The following is an 18,415-nucleotide window of genomic DNA, read 5'->3' on the forward strand; positions in this document are numbered from 1 at the left end:
GGAAGATGCTTAAGCTTGAAATCAAAGCAGACAGAGGTTAAAGAAAACATTGTTACATCTTGTCAATAATCCGCTGCTACACTCACCTTTAGACCTGGTGGACCAGGAGGACCAGCAACCCCTTGATCTCCACAGTTCCCCTGAGGAAAACAAAACATCACAACGCGTTTGTCTGACAATGCTCTTTAAGTGTCGTCAGTTAACAACAGGCATTGCTGCATCTAATCCCTAACACGAATCATAGGGCTTAATTTTATCCATCACAAAGACCGGCACACGGGTCAAAGAGGGCATTTCAGGGGAGCAGCTATTTCGCATTCATGTAGGTGCAGCACAGCATGCAAAAAGAGGCCGGCTGAAGTGGAATATAAATCACAGCATGTGGTGATTAATCATTATCCTCTCAGCCAGTCCCATTACTGCTCTCTTCCCTGTTAAACAGCTGTGCCAACCACAATGTAAGGTAGCGGTGCATCGCTAAAGTGGCTCAACGAATTTAGGAGAGAGAAAGCTTTTCTAAGTGGTAAAAGCATACCGCTGTGTCATGCTAACAGAGATCCTGATTGGGAAAACATGCAAATTCTGAACAGGATAAACACTCTGCAGTGAAATACTGTTTGCATCATGTATTTAGAGTGCATGAAAAATTTTTATTTTGCAACTGCATCAAATGAGCACATGAGGATTGAAATATAGAGCTAGTTAGTCCAAATGACATAGTGTTTCTTTGTATTTAGTGGCAGTCAAAAATGGAAAAAGTTAAATAAAAATATAAGTCAAAGATTAAGGTTTCATCTTCCCACAGGATACAATAATTTACTTAGCATGAAACCTTACAGCCATTCATGCAATACAAAAGATATTTTCAAAAAAGGTTTAAAAAGACATAAAGGTAGCTTTCTGTTCTGCCAGGAAGCACAATTACTTTGAAAGTAGATGTTTACCTTTCTATATTTAAGACTTAAAAGCATTAATATAATAGCTATCAACAGCATTCTTTAAAAAAAAAATCACTTACACACCAAGAAATGACTAAAACAGTTTGAGATATAGTAGCTGTTAAAAGTCACATATTTTACCCTTTTATGACAAGTTTATGCTGGTCTCAGAGGTCTCTTAAATGTGCCTGTGAAGTTTGTTGCTGAAAAACCCCTCCAGTATTGGATTTTTGCATGTCTAAAAACCCCTCTGTTTCAGCCCTGCTTAGAATGAGCTGTTTCTGTGTCTGTGGCTTTAAATGTTAATTAGCTGTCTGACTTTGCCCCTGACTCCGCCCCTCTCAGAAAATCGACGTGGCTCTCCTTATCCTCCTCTCAGCTGAGGATCAGGAGAGGAGGGTGGAACTTTCTTCCAAGCAGGGAGGGTCATCCAAACCTGGGGGTGGTGCTAACTCCCCACATGATATCATGAGGGGAAAATCTGAAAATGGCTTTTTTTCTGAAAGCTAGAAAAAGAGAGAGGGGAATGGATTTTTCTGATTCTTGGGGGGGGGGGGTTGGGGTTGGGGGACAGGCCAGGGGCACATATTTTTGCTAGAAAAGCCTGAAAAAGTATATTTTGCATAATATGTGACCTTTAATTGCAGGTACGAGAGGTGTTGGAAGAATACGCTTCATGATAAAATTGCAAATATTAATTTCTACAATTCTAAACTGATTCTAGACTTACATCCACTGCATGGATAAATAAAACATTCATCTGAAAAACCCAGAGAAAAGAGTTCGGGAAGGGCTGGATATTTAAAAAAAATTCTCAGAAGGTGATTAGATGAACAATCTTCCGGTCACATTTATTACAAGCCGATCAGAATGGCAAGACAAAATGAGGCACATGTACAGCTCCAGTACTAACACGTGCTCTACAGGTAAGTGTTGCCATTGTTTATGAACAGTGGAGTTTGTCAGTGCAGTAAAGGAGACCAAAGATTGTTGAGCTGCTAGAATTCTTCATCAGAAAAGGTCAAATGTCTGTTTAAACATCTGAAATGTTTTGTTTAATTGTGAATAAAATATGCATATATAAGATCTGTAAATCATTGCATGGTTTTTATTTACATTTTACATGTGCCCCAACTTTTTTGGAATTTGGGTTGTACAAATATATATGTTAATGTGTGAACTTATTTTGCAGAAGATGTTGGTTGCAAATGATTTAACCAATCATTGTGTGCAACAGTGCTGATCTGTTCATGTGCTGTGTATTTAGTCTGTGATGAAATGTGCAGCCTTCAGACTGCTGTGGAGGTTTAATGAGCTGAGAGCAAACTTCATTCAGGTGGAAACACAGGTGTTAATCGAAATGATTTCACTAGTTAGGGTGTGTATAATTCAAGGTGCTTATTCAAGTTATGCATTTGTTTCTTTTTCATGGGCTAAGTGTTTGATTGAATCAGTAAATCATCAGACTTCTGGAGAAACTAGCCCGCTGCTCCTCTCACAATGTCAAAGAGACGATTTTCACCTTCATATGCACAACGCTCCCATCGTTCATGCTCATCTCTCCCCATCATCTGTGTGCTGTGTGTGCTGCGCTGAGTATACAATTTCCAAAGGGAAGGAAAATGTGCAATTCAAGGTCAGGGAAACATGAGCATGCACGTTGTGCTGGTCTTTGAATTGATGGATTGCCCCTTTTTCCTTACAAGGAAGAAAAGTTGGTATTTTTGCAGCACTATGAGGTTAAAAGTCAAGCTGCAACGGTGACTTTGATTTTTTTGCATTGATTTAGTTTTTTTCCCTTTTCTTTATTCAAAATTTTGCATTAAGTATTGCATTAGTATTTTTATCCACAGAAAATCTTCATTTTAAAAACATTTTGTAGAGTTAACGTGGCATGAATGCCTCAAAAAGTAAACTAGTTTGAAGGACAACAATCCAAATATAAGGCGTCCTTGGCGGCATGGCTTCATCACAAATTCAGAAACACCTATAATTTGATTGCAAACAAGTTGACTCCCTCTCAAGCAAAATGTTTTTTTCTCTATGGGAACATCAAGCGAACAGGGAGGGAGGGTACAACATTATAACAGGCTGAGAATAGCCGAGCGGCTGGGGAGCAGCAGGCCATTAGCATAATAACTAATTATAACGTTCAACGCACAGACCTTGGGACCATCTCGGCCGATCTCTCCGGGCGGCCCCCGGGGCCCCTGGATTCCCTGGATGGAGAGAGAGATATTGAAGGAGAGATGAGGAAGAGGGTGAGGGAAGGGATGAGGGAGGAGGGGATGAGAGGGGGAGAGAGAGAGAGAGAGAGAGAGAAAAGATGAAATGAAAGAGACAGACACAGAGCTCCAGGCTGAATGTGACAGAGTGCGTGACGGCTTAGTCAGGAGGCACTGAGGGAGAAATGAGATGGCTCAGGTCCACACATCACATACACACTCAGATTAACTCACAATATCACGTACGACCACATTAACACACTTCATTTTTCAGCAATACATCCTTGATTTCAGTGAAAGAAGCAAACCTCTTAGGTTCATCAAATAAAGATATAGAGCAATTTATTATAACACTGGCTTTATTATTTAGTTAAAATGTCCCAGACCAAGATCTACATTCATCATCAAGAAACGTTAAAAGACCTCATTGAAGTGACTGTGAAACGCGTATCAGGATTAAGACTGAGGCTATAACAGCAAATCCAGTGGCGACAGTTTGTGAACTACTACTTTACACTCTCCTCAAAAGTATTAGAACAATGAGGCCAGTTCCTTTATTTTTGCCGTAGACTCAAAAGCTTTCACATTAGGCCCAGTTGTTTCGAACCACACCGCAGCGCAATTCCTCTCCCTCCCCTTTTCCCCAACTGGCTTGCTTTCACACTAGCAACATCAAACCATGCCCCGGCCCACTTGCGTATTTCGTCTGAAATAGCAGGTGGCGGTATGCACGTAGCTGGTTCACAACCCCGCAAAGTAGGAGAAAGAAGAAGAAGCTACCATGGCAACCACTGGGGTTATGATCTGAGCAAAGATTGTTTTTGTTTTAACCCGGCAAAAAGTCCATCCTGCAGCCATGGATGCTTTAAAATTACTTTTTAAGATGCCAGCAACTTCGCTCTTCATATCTGCACATATACATTCAGCTAAGAGGATTAAATGGGCTCACACTGCGCAGATACAGTGGTTTTTGAGTTGACAGGAGACTTTTATTGCCTTTGCACCTCCTCTCACTGATTCCAACTTGTGTTCATCTGTAAGGTGAGCCACAACAGACCGTTTATTGGCTGGATTCTGATGCTTTCCGCACTTTGAGGAAAAATGTGAACAAACTGCCGCACTGTGGAAAGAAGTTTAGCTTTTATGATGACGTCATAAAGCTCTGTCCGTATACGGGTGCAATCACCTTCACATCTCATCCGAACCGTGCCAGAGTCCACTTGAATCGTGCCAAAGACCACCTCCCCAAGTAGGCCCGGGTCCTGTGCTCAGGCACTGTTCATTTGCATTCACACCACCAAAACCAACCGAACTTTGGGCTCAAGTGCACTTGGATCAGGGACCGGGCCCCCAGTGTGAAAGCACCCTAACAGTAGATGGTGATACCTTCACTCCTGTCCTCTGGAGGTTGGTTCTGATGTCACTAACAGTAGATGGTGATACCTTCACTCCTGTCCTCTGGAGGTTGGTTCTGATGTCACTAACAGTAGATGGTGATACCTTCACTCCTGTCCTCTGGAGGTTGTTGCTGATGTTTGTAACAGTAGATGGTGATACCTTCACTCCTGTCCTCTGGAGGTTGTTGCTGATGTCACTAACAGTAAATGGTGATACCTTCACTCCTGTCCTCTGGAGGTTGTTGTTGATGTCACTAACAGTAGATGGTGATACCTTCACTCCTGTCCTCTGGAGGTTGTTGCTGATGTCACTAACAGTAGATGGTGATACCTTCACTCCTGTCCTCTGGAGGTTGTTGTTGATGTCACTAACAGTAGATGGTGATACCTTCACTCCTGTCCTCTGGAGGTTGGTTCTGATGTCACTAACAGTAGATGGTGATACCTTCACTCCTGTCCTCTGGAGGTTGGTTCTGATGTCACTAACAGTAGATGGTGATACCTTCACTCCTGTCCTCTGGAGGTTGTTGTTGATGTCACTAACAGTAGATGGTGATACCTTCACTCCTGTCCTCTGGAGGTTGTTGCTGATGTTAGTAACAGTAAATGGTGATACCTTCACTCCTGTCCTCTGGAGGTTGTTGTTGATGTCACTAACAGTAGATGGTGATACCTTCACTCCTGTCCTCTGGAGGTTGTTGCTGATGTCACTAACAGTAGATGGTGATACCTTCACTCCTGTCCTCTGGAGGTTGTTGTTGATGTCACTAACAGTAGATGGTGATACCTTCACTCCTGTCCTCTGGAGGTTGTTGCTGATGTCACTAACAGTAGATGGTGATACCTTCACTCCTGTCCTCTGGAGGTTGTTGCTGATGTTAGTAACAGTAGATGGTGATACCTTCACTCCTGTCCTCTGGAGGTTGTTGTTGATGTCACTAACAGTAGATGGTCATACCTTCACTCCTGTCCTCTGGAGGTTGTTGTTGATGTCACTAACAGTAGATGGTGATACCTTCACTCCTGTCCTCTGGAGGTTATTGCTGATGTCACTAACAGTAGATGGTGATACCTTCACTCTTGTCCTCTGGAGGTTGTTGTTGATGTCACTAACAGTAGATGGTGATACCTTCACTCCTGTCCTCTGGAGGTTATTGATGATGTCACTAACAGTAGATGGTGATACCTTCACTCCTGTCCTCTGAAGGTTGCTGCTGATGTCAGTTGTTTGGGGTGTTTCTTTACAGCTCTGACAATGTATCTTTCGTCAACTGCTGCTGTCTGCCTTGGTCTACCTGTTGGCATCTGTTACTTAGTACACCAGTGCTTTCTTTCCCCTTCTGGAAATTCCAAATGGATTTACTGGCTACGGCCAATGTTTATGCCAATATTAACTGCATTTCACTCTACTATGCCTTTTTCTGGCACTTTTTAACCCCTTCTCACCTCTTTCTGTGTTTACCTTATTTTCAAGTAATTGACTTCCTGTTTAGATACAGACCTGCTTTTATTGGCAGATCAGATTGTAGCATGAACTGAACCATGGAAAAGGAAACTTGTTATGGATTGAAAATGAAATAAGAAACCATTACAGAGGTTGTCATGACTTTGACCTGTCCACTGAGCTGTTGGTAAATTTTGTAAGTAAAATGAGACAGAGAGGAGCAGTGACGGACTTATTTTACATCATTGTGGCTGCAGGAAAACACTGATATGCCTTAATGAAAGTGTACTGAAAGGGGCAATACAGTATGCAAATAATCACATTTTTTGATAACGATAAAGATATCACAATTTAATGATAAATTTATGTTAAATCCATATTTGAAAATTAAAGGAACACACTGTAAACCTGCTCATTTCTGCCATAAAAAGGGACATTTTTTTAACAGATGTGGCTTTCACAGCCTGACTTTGATGAGCTAAACTGTTTTGCATCTCCTCACTGAGTTGATATTTCATCACCAGAGGTTCCCACTTGCTATTGAACAAAAAGAGCTGAATACAGAATGTGCACACTTGAAATACCAAAAAAAAAAAAATGGTGTCAGCAGGGTCAGCTCACAATGAGTTCGACTCTGTAAATTTTCATCCTGATATTCTAAGTGGTTGCCTGGACACAGAAGCTGTCAGGTCTATTCTCCTCTTCCTGCTGGTGTTTGAGTGTCAGATAAGTCAGCGATTGTCTGCAGGCACAAGTTGTAGCAGCGCTCTCTTCTACTGACAGGAATAGAAAGAGGGGGATGAAGACAGAGCTCGTGGTTATAGGAAGGTGACCTCTGAGCTCTTGAAGCTCTGCAGAGGGCTGCTCTTGAGTTTAGCCAAGTTTAAAAAGGCAAGGGAAGTATGAGCCAGAGGCAGATTGAAAAAAAAAAGGCCAAAAGACCTGAATTGACACTATTCCATTTTTCATATGAAATCACTCCAGTTTAAGAGTCAAATCATGGTATCTAATTGCATTTTATCCTTTATATTTTTTAAGTTCATCCAAATAGGTTTCCAAAAGTTTCTGTGTTCAATCACCTTCTTTAACTCCTCTTTCCATCTACCTTTACTGCATATTTTCCCCCACAAGAGGGCAGCAGAGCTGCAAACATCCCAACTCATGCTGACCATGACTGACTATGTATTCACAACTTTCTACTTTAATTGCATCTGCTTGTGTGTAATCTTGTATACCAGAGGGGGGTGCCCTTTTGGTGTGTACAGCCATAACCCAGCACACACTTCTATCCTAAATTAACAGCCACTCACCACCTTAATGGCACTGCTAAATAAACCAAACGGTCTCAAACGGCGCCTGGGCCAAATTAATGATCTCATTATGGGCCGACTGCAGAGATGTTAATGTCTCAGCCAGGGAGGAGATGTTGTAAGACTGCTCCTTTCATAAAAAAATACAAAAACAGGTGAACTGTGGAAACGATTGTTTTACCTGTAGTGAATTAGAAAACGCTAAATGGTCTGTGCATGCACGGGTATCTGAATGCTTAAAATCCTTGGTTGTGAGCAACCTTAACTTAAAGGCTGTGGTGTGTGAATATAATTATTCAGATGTTTAAAGTGAGTCAAAAATTTAAGGGAAAAATACAAAAAAGGGATGATTTTTTCTTCAAATTCTGCTGAATAAGCACAGAAAAACTGATTGGTCTTGGGATATCATTTAAATTCCCAACACTTTAAATCTGTCCCCCCTCAAGATTATCTAAGGAAACATAGCCACAGTTACACCCATCTAGTGTATAGAGGTTGGTGAAGTAGCTCCCAAGTGGCAAGGTACCAAGTACAGATGAGATCCACCCCTGAGATGCGAAAGGCTTTGGACGTTGTTGGGCCATGATGACTGGCACGCCTTTCAATGTTGCCTGGAGGTCTGGGACAGTGCCTGTAGAGTGACGGACTGGGGTGGTGGTTCCCCTTTTTTAAAAAGGGGAACCAGAGCGTGTGCTCAAATTATCAGGGTACCTAACTACTCAGGAGCTGGAAAGAAGGCTCCAGCTGATTGTCAAACCTTGAAAACAGGAGGAATAATGGGGACAGCTCTTTATCCTTGTAGAACTTTTTGGAGGAACATGCTCATCCAGTCCACAACCGTGTCCCTCGGGGGTCGTGGGGGGTACTGTGGGTTTCCCGGGGCTGTTGCAGCAAGCCATCAGGTCCCAGTATAACCAAAGTGAGAGTTGTGTCCACATTCTCGGCACTAAGTTGGACACGTTTCCCTGCATTTTGGCCTCTGCCAGGCTGCCACTTGTCACCTTAGGGCCTCAAAATTCCATCCAAGCCTAGCTGGGCCAGAGTTGGCTTGGCCCATGAAAAACCAAGTGAATGGGCCCTCCACAGTTGTGATTTATTGATGACATTAATGTATGTGTGCTTGATCAGCAGCGTTGGTCCTAGCGTTTGTCCGGGCTAACAGTCCCCTCATTTTGGAGCTGAAAAGTGTATCAACATATATATTTTTTAACTCCTTGTAAAAACTTTTTCTCCAACTTTTTCCACTTTAATCAATTTTGCACATTTGTTGAAACATTTTAGCCCATTTTCACTATTTACCTGCCCATTTATGACACTTTCAACCCATTTTTGGCACATTTGACTGTTTTTTTTTTGCCAGCTTCTGCCTATTTTTGCTGAATGGATGGAGGGATGGAAAGTTATGCATCAGCTTGTGTAGTTTCTAGACTTCACAAACAAGCTGTTCTAGGAGTAAATGCCACCAAGTCTGTGATGCAGTTAATGCCCTTTCCACAGCCAACTGGGACAACAGTCAACAGCTTGTATTTATAATAAAAAATGGGGGCAGTTTTTTTTTAGTTCAGTTTACTACAACGGACTGCCAAATTCCCCAGAGTGTATTTCTGTGCTTGAGGAGAGAGCAGGGAGACATGTGCTGCCTCCATGACTGCCCGCTAAACTCCTTCCCTCTGTAATATTTTCACCCAGAATGTATGTCAGAATTGAAATCGAACTTTGCTGGAGATTTTGGGACTGCCAGCATTTATGCATATGCATAATTGCCATGTAACAAAGATCCATAGTTAGTGTTCCTTTTTTAAAATCCCATTAATCACATGTTTTATTGTCCTTTCAGGTATGCAAACTTAGGTTAAGTCATGGTAGCGTCTCCCCGTAGCCTCAGAATACTGACTTCCTTTCTGGATAAAGACCTGTTTTATTCTGAAAGAAAATAAAGAAATTTAGGTATATCAAGGATTATGATATTAGCTATGGAAAAAGGAACTTGTCATGGATTGAAACGGAAACAAGGGAACAGAAAAAGGTAACTTTTTGGTATCAAACTGTGCAGGTGACTTTTGAATTTACCAATGAGCTTGAGATTTATACATTGAAGTGAAAGTGAAAAAGTATAGTTAGCCAAGATCACCTTATTCAGAGGCAACCAAACCTTCCAAACCAGGAATACAGGGTACAAATCACACTTTCAACCAACCAAAAACATAAACAAAATTATAACCCTCCAAATGCAGCATAACTCATCAACCCTGTTACCAATGACTACAGACCTGAGATTAAAAACAACAATCTTACACAGTTATAGAGCTTTTAAAGAGAGTTGAGAGTGCCATACTCACTGGTCCATTTAACCCTGAAGGTCCTTGAGGCCCAGGCAATCCTCTCTCTCCCTGAGAAGACAATCAACATCACTGAACAACTGGTAACACTGGTTTGAAGTGGTGAACAACACTGACTAGCTGGTTACAGGTAACATATTACCTGTGGTCCCTCTGGCCCCAAGTCTCCAGGAAGTCCTCGAGCACCCTGCAGAAAACGCAAGGAAGGGTTAACAAGATCTTACTTTTGAAACTGGGATCTTTGTAAGGAGGAATGCCTTTCATTATTTACTGTAACTCTGCAGGAGAAGCATTTACACAAATATCAACATTGTAAGTAGATGGTACTGACATGGTTCCACCAAAAATCAACATAGTTTTCACACTTGCTGTGTTGCAGCAATAACTTCAGTTACATATGAATTAAAGTTATCCCATAGGGCATTTTATATAGTTTAAAATGGGATTAAGCCTGGTACAACAGATTTTGTCTAATCCCAGTTACAGGAACCATGGATGGCAGGGCTTGACAACGGGTCAGCGGTGCCAAATTGATGTTGTGAATCCGGTTCCTGTGACTATATTTGTGCTTTGGCGAATGCATCCCCTCAGTTTGGAAACTTTCATGTAAACTCAGGAGATTATGATGATAAACCTGCATTAAGTAAATATGTATGAGGGTGCATCACACCCCGCCCTGTCATGCCTTGCATTATCCGTCAGTGCGCCTGTGATCCATCAAAAGTTAAAGGCTTTAAAACGGGGCTCCCTGCCTTTTGTGCAAATACCAATGTATCATACTGAAGGATCAAAGTGTTTTGGATTCAGACGATGTGAACCTGCACTGATGACACCACTGTAGATAAAGCTGCTGTGACTGTGTGTGATAAAGTCAATGAAGCATAATCCTCGGGGTTTAAATAAGTCTGATGGATCCGGATATCAGCAGGTGGCTGACACGGTGGCTTTACTTTAGGAACAACATCGGGGCTAACACTCTGCTAACATTAAGAAGACTTCCTGTTTACTCTCTGAATCTCTGAAAGATGGTATTCAGTGTCACACTTTAATGACAGGAGAGTCCTTCTTATCCACAGTGGGAATTTATTTATGGGTAATGTCAAATACATGTGAGATTAAAGCCCTGAACCCTGATTTGAGACCAGTGGAAACACGAGATGCTTCGGTGTTTTAAATGAAGGTTTAAGCACCAATCACAGTGATGACTAACATCTTAACCTGGAGATTTCACAAACACATAAGGTGAGGCGGGTCCTGCATCATAACATCCACCTGAATCATCAATCTGTCAGCAACAGGATACTTTATCAGACTTTAACAGATCGTGGTTATGGAAACAACATCACCCTGAGGTGAAGAGGGGGTAAAAGGGGACGGGTGGGACAACAGACAAACAGGGAACAACAAGAGGCAGGAAGAAGTGGAAATAACCATGATCTAGTGCATTAAAATTGTGTGTGTCTTTGCAGCTTAACATGCCATCCCATTTAGACAGTTAATTTGCTGGCTTAGAATTGAACCTAACTTAAAGGCATTTCTTTACTGAAGGATTATAGAGCTGAAAGTCCTAAAACCTGGAGTGTGCTAGCATTTTAGCACATCCAGTTCCCTTGTCTCAAAGCTTATGAAAATTTTGAATGAGTTTTCAGTGAGACATCACCTTCAAAAACCCTACCAAAATTTTCAGCCCATATTGTACAGATTTCATTCCAAAAAAGTTGGCACATCATATAAATGGGAACAAAATTAAAATGCAGTGATTTGATCAACTGCATTCAGCAGAAAGACAAGACATCCAATGCAATCTGTTTTTGGATATTCAGATACACTCATTTTGAATTTCATGCCTACAAATTGTTCCAAAAAATATGGGACAGGGTGAGAGAAGACAAGGAAAGTGGTGGAATGTTAAAAAAGAAAAAAAAACAAAACAAAAAAAAAAAAAACACCCCTATCATTCCACAGGTAGGTACAGTGGGTTAATCGGTAACTGGTGATATTACCATGATTTGGTATAAAAGGAACACTCCTGAAAGGTGCAGTTGTTCACAATGAAAGATGGCACAAGTTTCCCTACTTTGTAAAAGACACTGTGGGCAAACAGTCTGGCAGTTTATGAACAACATTCCTCAATGTGCAATAGAAAAGAATTCACCATCTACAGTCCATTATATCATCAAAAGATGTATCAAATCTGGAGAAATCTGTGCATGTAACAATTACGACCTTTGGCCTCTCATGCTACATTGCATTAAAAACATCCTGTGATGGATTTTACAACATGGGTTTGGGAAGTCTTCAGAAAACCACTGCCAGTAAAAACAGTATCTCATTGCATCTACAAATGTACGTTTGCAGAGACAAAGCTATTTATCAACAACATCCAGAAGCCCTGACAACTCCTCTGGACCTGAGCTTGTCTGAGATAGACTGACTTAAAGTGGAAAAGTGTGCTCTAGTATGACAAGTTCATAATTCAGGTTTATAGAAATACTGGTCATGGTTTTCTTTTTGTTTTTTTTTTTTTTTTTTTTTTTTTTTTTGTCATGCAGGGCAAAAAGGGAAATGACCGACCAGACTGTTAGCAATGCAGAGTTGAAATCCGACATCTGTGATAGCGTAGGGGTGTATTAGTGCCCATGGCATGGGTCACTTACATATTTGTGAGGGATAGACTGCTTCATATAACTATTGCAAGGATATGTTTCACATTCATCAAGGAAACCTTGCATACAAAGTGTCTGGGAGTGTCAGAACTTTTTAAAAAGTTCTCTGAAGGAGATTGGACATATATTCTGTCTGTCACATGCATAATGGGCCAGTTAGAGGGACAAGAATAAATTAGGTAGTAGGCATGCCCAGCTTCAGTAGTAACCTGAGGTCAACAAGCAAATGCTGTCATCGTTTATGAACAGGGGAGCTTGTTGGTGGATAAAACTCAGACTGAAGCCACTTAGAAAAAGTGAAAAACATCTTCTCCACCAAGATAAGCCCTCAGTACTGCTCTTTTATCTTGTTTTATTTTAAGAATGTGGCCCAGTTCTGATAAAACTGCTGCCACCATAGCTACATCTGAGCTAAATGCTACAGCAGTAGCAGCCATGTCTAACTTACAATATAACTGAACCACTACTGTAACAATCGCAAACTCATGCCAAAGCAGGATGGGAGAACAGAAAAAACATATTTTCTACTAAGAAAAGCTTTCAATGCCTTCTTTTCATAAAGACACATGGTACTAGCTCTGATCAAACTGGCGCTATACTATAGTTACGTCTGAGCTAAATACTACACCAGCAGCAGCCATTGCTACCCTCTCCCAGTATGACTAAACTGTCCTTGTAGCTAATGCCAGCATCACTTCTACCCAAGTGATGCTAATTGGTAATGTCAGTTCTCAGACCGGGCACAATCATTTCAAACTGGAGCTTTGCGAGATGGCTCTGCCTGATGACAGACATGGATGAGGCCGCTTTGCAAGATTAGAGCATCATATGCTTTCATCCAGATGTCATCTTCTTCAGGGACGTCTTGCTTATTTCAGCAAGACAGTACCAAACCACATTCTGCACGAGTTACAACTGCATGGCTTTGCAATAAAAGAGGGCAGGTACTAGACCGGCCTGCATGCAGGCATAAAATACAGCAGTGGAATCCCTGCATCATTGAGCAACGCAAGATGTACATCAAACAAGAATGAGAAAGGATTCCACTTTCAGAACTTATACAGTTATTTCCTTCAGTCCCCAGATGCTTACAGAGTTAAAAGAGAAGACGATGTAAGGCAGTGGTGAATACAGCCCTATCCCAACTTTTTTCTAACAACAAAAAAAGGCAAAGTTGATAAGCATGACTCTTCTAAAGACATCAACTCTACTCAGCTGGTTCATGCACCATACGTTTATCATCTTTATGTTTGCAGATAAACTGATGCATTTGTGACTGTTTGTATGTGTTTGCATGTGAGTTTAAGTGACAGGAAAATACCCTGAAATGAATGTGGAGACAGTTTATAACAACTAGAACAATGTAATGGTGTATAGTAAAACTATTTACAACAATAAAACCTGCATTCACAGTCCTGGTTTCCCAGATCTTCATGTAAATTTCAGCTTGATTAAGAGGATTTGGGTTTTTGGGTGTAGTGGGGGGACTCGCTGCACGCAATCCTGTCTGCAGCAGAGGGCTGTGTGGTCTGTGTGTGTTCATATGTTAACATGGGTTTCCCCTGTGTGTTAATACTGGGTTATAGGATGTCTGAAGGCTGTGTGATTACAGAGGATGGGAAAAACAAGCTCCAAAGTTAGTGTGTACTACAGGTAAGTATACATCTAATGCACAAGTCTGTTAGTTTGCTTTGCTTTAGCATACTGCCTTCTATAAAGTTTGACTGTGAGGTTGTGGGGTGTAACTTATGACTTTACCAGGCTCACAATTACAGACACAGGATGTAAAAGTGTGAACATAAAGAGTACATAAACATAGAATAACATTCCACAATTACGGCTGCTTTTAAGCTGCAGGACTTCAAGTTAAAATAGGGACTTTCCATACGGATAAACCGCTTTTACTCGAGCCTCTTTCACTTAATGACATTAAAGTATAAAACCTACAATATGGAGCAATTTCGAGAACTTTAAAGCATAATCCAACGTATCTTCCAGAGAAAGAAAACTGGCCCATGAGGACTTATTCTTTTTTAAAAAAGCTATCTCCAGTGTGTTGCTTTTATGTTGCTTTATATAATGCTAGCACTAAAATGTTGACAAGCAAAGATGGGGATTTGTACCAAGGCAAACATGTTCATCTGTTCCTTCAGCTGCTTCATCTTCTTATTAAAAGCCAATCTTCTTTCTGCAGAGTGCTGAACATATATACGGATGATTGCTTAAGCAGCTGTGTGCACAAAATTCACTTTAAAGATGACTGAGACTCTCTGAATTTACTCTGCTGTATATAGAAAGCAGGAAGTATTTACTGTAGGTTAATCTAAGTGTGTGTTAATGTGTGGGTGTGTGCCTTTAAAATGTGGAAAAAGGGGAATTCAATTCCTCTGGATATATAATTTAGACCAATGTTAATCTATCTCTGAATTCTCGGTAACTGTTTGAGTTATTTGCATAAAATCAGCAACCATATTGTGTGGTTTTCCTGACAGCTGTGTGCTGAGGAAGAAATACCTCAAACCTGAGTGAATTTGTAATCTGATCTCTCCAGCATGCTGGGTTAGAGACAGGAAGAAGGGGGGATATTTAGGGTCCCCAGTCATCAGTGTTATTTTGAGAGTTTGGACAAGTTTGGGAACCCCTGTGTCAGGGTGCATGTGTCTGTTGTCTGAGTTTACTAGCACAGTGACCACAGTGTGTGGAAGCCACGGTGAATCAGAGCTCTCATGTCTGTGTGCTGTGGACTCTTTCCCTCAAACCTTTATGGGCCCATAACAAAAAGGAGTTCCTTCTTGCATCAGAGTGCTGAGCTGACAGGATTCTGACTTTGTAACCAGTCTGTGCTTTCATAAACTACTTTAACTTTGCACTAGGGCTGAGCAATTAGCAAAACATAATAATTGCATTTTTTTTTCCAGTATTGATATGCTTTTATTGTTAGGTTACTCATCTTGTTTATTTTTCAACAAATTACAGCAATAGATATTTTTTTATTATAACCTTTATTCAGTCAGGAACATTCTCATTTAACCATTTTATTGCAAAATTGATCTACTACAGTTTTACACAGCAGAGAAAGCTCTGCTCTAGAGATGCTCCCTTGGTTAGTCAAACAGCATGCTCTAACTTCCTAGGGAGCGCATAGCTAGAAATTTCCATATGGTTACAAACATTTATGATAATGTGCATTGAAGACCATAAAATTATTCAGACGTAATCAATCCATAGTAGCGTGGATCTGAATATGAGGGTGCAACAGGCTTTATGCTATAAAGGAGGAGGCTGGGGTGGAGGAGGTGAAGCTTTGCCGGCAGCAGCATGTGGTGCATCAGCATTGATGCAAGCAGGGATTAGTGAGCAGTAAGTCATCTTTAAAAACGTTGTGTTGAGAGAAAGAGCTGTGATTTGCGGTGGAAGCTTGGAGGCAATAACTGGTGTCAGCTCAGCCAATCACAGCTAGGGGTATGACAATGATTAAAAATATATATCTAATTACAATTATTGTTGCTCATATTGCAAATTTTATTGAATGGGATTATTGTTTTCATGTCACTCGTTTTAATTAAGAAAAACATACATAAAACACAAAAAGGATCATTATTGTAATCCATTTTTTTTAAATGGCACTTGAATGTTAGCAAAATGTGGAAAAAGTCTTTGTTGCTGCAAAAAAATGAATGTACCATTTTTTGTTTGTTTGTTTGTTTGTTTTTTTACATATTTCAAGTTAAAGCAACATTGCAATGTCTGTCTGCAATGTCTTTAATTTCTCAGCCCTACTTTGCACAGGTGGTGTTTTACTTAAAAAATAAAATAAAATTAAAAAAAACCTACAATACATTCTTCACACATTATACCTTTTTGAAAGTTCCTTCCAGGTTGGAGTTTTTTGGAAACTCTTTTTACTGTGTCCCCATGTAGATGAGAAAATGGAGAATTTGGCCTGAGCCATCACATTGTGTGGCAGTTTCTCCTCTGTTTTACGTCAGTGGTGTGCGATGCTACTTTTGTTTCCATAGCAACGTTGGATGCAGCCAAAGTTGTGCTAATTGGACTTGCTACAGAACTTTCTCCACAAACACAGTTGCTCCTGCTGTGTTGATAAACAGAGACGTGTGCCTGGACTACGGATCTCACTGCTGGTTTATAAACCTCTGCCAACATGGGCAGACACGTCAGGACATTATTTCTGTTTGTGACTAAACTGTTTCACCTGTTCAGTAGAGGACCGATGACGTTGGCATGACGTGATCTTTACAGCAGTGCGTTTTGCATCTTTGTGTGGATGTTTTAGGGGTGTAGATGTTCCTAAAACGTTGCATGTGAATGGGATTATTCCTGAGTACAGATGAGGAAAAACCTCGGCCTATGTTTGGACAAGTCCTCAGATTCAGCATAGGCTTTTAACAGTTAAAAAACATCACATGTAACTCACCAGGGCACCTTGAGGTCCAGCTTCGCCTGTCGGTCCAGGGACTCCCGTCTCACCCTGAGGACAAAAGAGTCACAATATTTCACCTTAGCATCAGTTTTAAATCAACTTTTACACAACCCAATGAAAAATAACATAGCTTTGGTATTTGCACCCGTAAAATTGATTTCTATCTGCTGACAGCAGGCTCAAAGCAAAGATGCTGGATTATTTCAGGTTTCTTCAAACATGAGTAATGTAAGCTGTGCAATAAACAAGGTAAAACACTGCAGCAACACCATTCTTCATTGATACATGATACCTGGCTCACCAGGCTAGTCTGAGTCGCCCAAGTCAGCATTAAATGATGCTGTGAAGTCAGAATTTTCTTCATCTTCTAGACAAGAACAGGAGATCATAAGCTGGCAGATTTGAGCTGAACAGCAGTGCTGATAACCAAGGCTTCTAGCAGCTGCTTCAGGCAATTTGAGAAATGATGTTCCACTCATTCATTCATAAAGCAAAAAGTCATTCTCACAAATGCGAGAGGCGAAACCAGAATTTTATATGAAAGGTTTGAAAAACTACAGCAAGAAAGATACTGTTGAGAGAAAGGAGCAGGAAGTGAATCCTGCATCTCCACCTGCCAGCTTCCTTCTGCAGAACAGCTCAGCTCTCTTTTTGAGGGTATCTGCAGTCCCTGTTGTATAACCAGAGGAGATGGGACAGGGTTTCCACAGACAAGTCAGCGTGCTAAGAATCTACAAAAGGCTTCCTTTAACAGACTTTCTAGTTTGTCATATAAACCACGAAGATAGAATAGTGATGTATCAGACTCATAGAGAACTGCCTATATCAGCTGTTCTGTGAGTTTATCTGCAGCTACAGTGACGCATGAACACCAGCCTGTGTGGCGAGTCCTGTGGTCAGAGCTTGCTGTGTAAGTCGGCAGCTCGTTAAAAAAGAAAAAAAAAAAAAAAGGACAGCAGCAAACAAGCACATTTCAAGCCACAACACAACATGCAAATTAAGTTTTAACAAATCCAAGACAAAAATACACTGCTTGGTTTCTCCCTTAGATCTTTTCATACTGTTTAACTTTGTTTTTTCAGCAGGGGGATGCAGGAGATGTGTGAACAAGTTCCAGTATGTCCCACTTTAATACACAGGCTCTGGTAATGAACATGTGAAACAAGCTGTAAAACATACTGTGGCTCTGCAGGCCATTCATTTTAAGATTTCATGATGTTCCCTGCAGAGCTGGGACGCTTTTCTTTATTATATAAATGTCTGCAAAGAGAAGTTGTTTTCCACATAAGATTTGCATTAAGCAAGTGAACCCTACGTGAGCCTAAGAATCACCGAACAGCAAGATTTAAAATGTATCTTTTAATATCATAATCACAATCATTGATTAATCTTGTATTTTTAACTTTCTATTCAATAGTTTAAATTTTTTATTGTACTATTTGCCATTTTCTCTCATAATTCTGACCTTCTATTTCATGATTAAACCTTAATTTAAAAATTTTGACTTTTTTTGACCTCATATTGAGTATTTTAAACTGTATTTCATGATTTTGACTTACCAGATACAGTTTCAGCTTTATGTTATAATTATGGCTTTTATCTTGTACTTTTCACTTTCTTTAAAATAATTCTTACTTTTACACTTATATTTTGAC

General features: G+C 40.5%; 1 protein-coding gene across 1 annotated transcript in view; it reads right to left on the reverse strand.

Moving 5' to 3' along the window:
• Positions 1-18,415, reverse strand: part of si:dkey-225n22.4 (collagen alpha-1(XXI) chain) — a 75,464-nt gene that overhangs the window by 27,702 nt on the left and 29,347 nt on the right. The window contains exons 18-23 of the mRNA XM_041814600.1: positions 16,755-16,808; positions 9,796-9,840; positions 9,654-9,704; positions 8,753-8,755; positions 3,104-3,157; positions 87-140 (exon numbers count right to left, since the gene is read on the reverse strand). Of these exons, the coding sequence (XP_041670534.1) occupies positions 87-140; positions 3,104-3,157; positions 8,753-8,755; positions 9,654-9,704; positions 9,796-9,840; positions 16,755-16,808 (261 nt within the window). The remainder of the gene's footprint in view (positions 1-86; positions 141-3,103; positions 3,158-8,752; positions 8,756-9,653; positions 9,705-9,795; positions 9,841-16,754; positions 16,809-18,415) is intronic.

This window comes from Cheilinus undulatus, linkage group 19 (assembly GCF_018320785.1).
Source record: "Cheilinus undulatus linkage group 19, ASM1832078v1, whole genome shotgun sequence".
In the NCBI taxonomy this organism is placed as follows: Eukaryota; Metazoa; Chordata; class Actinopteri; order Labriformes; family Labridae; genus Cheilinus; species Cheilinus undulatus.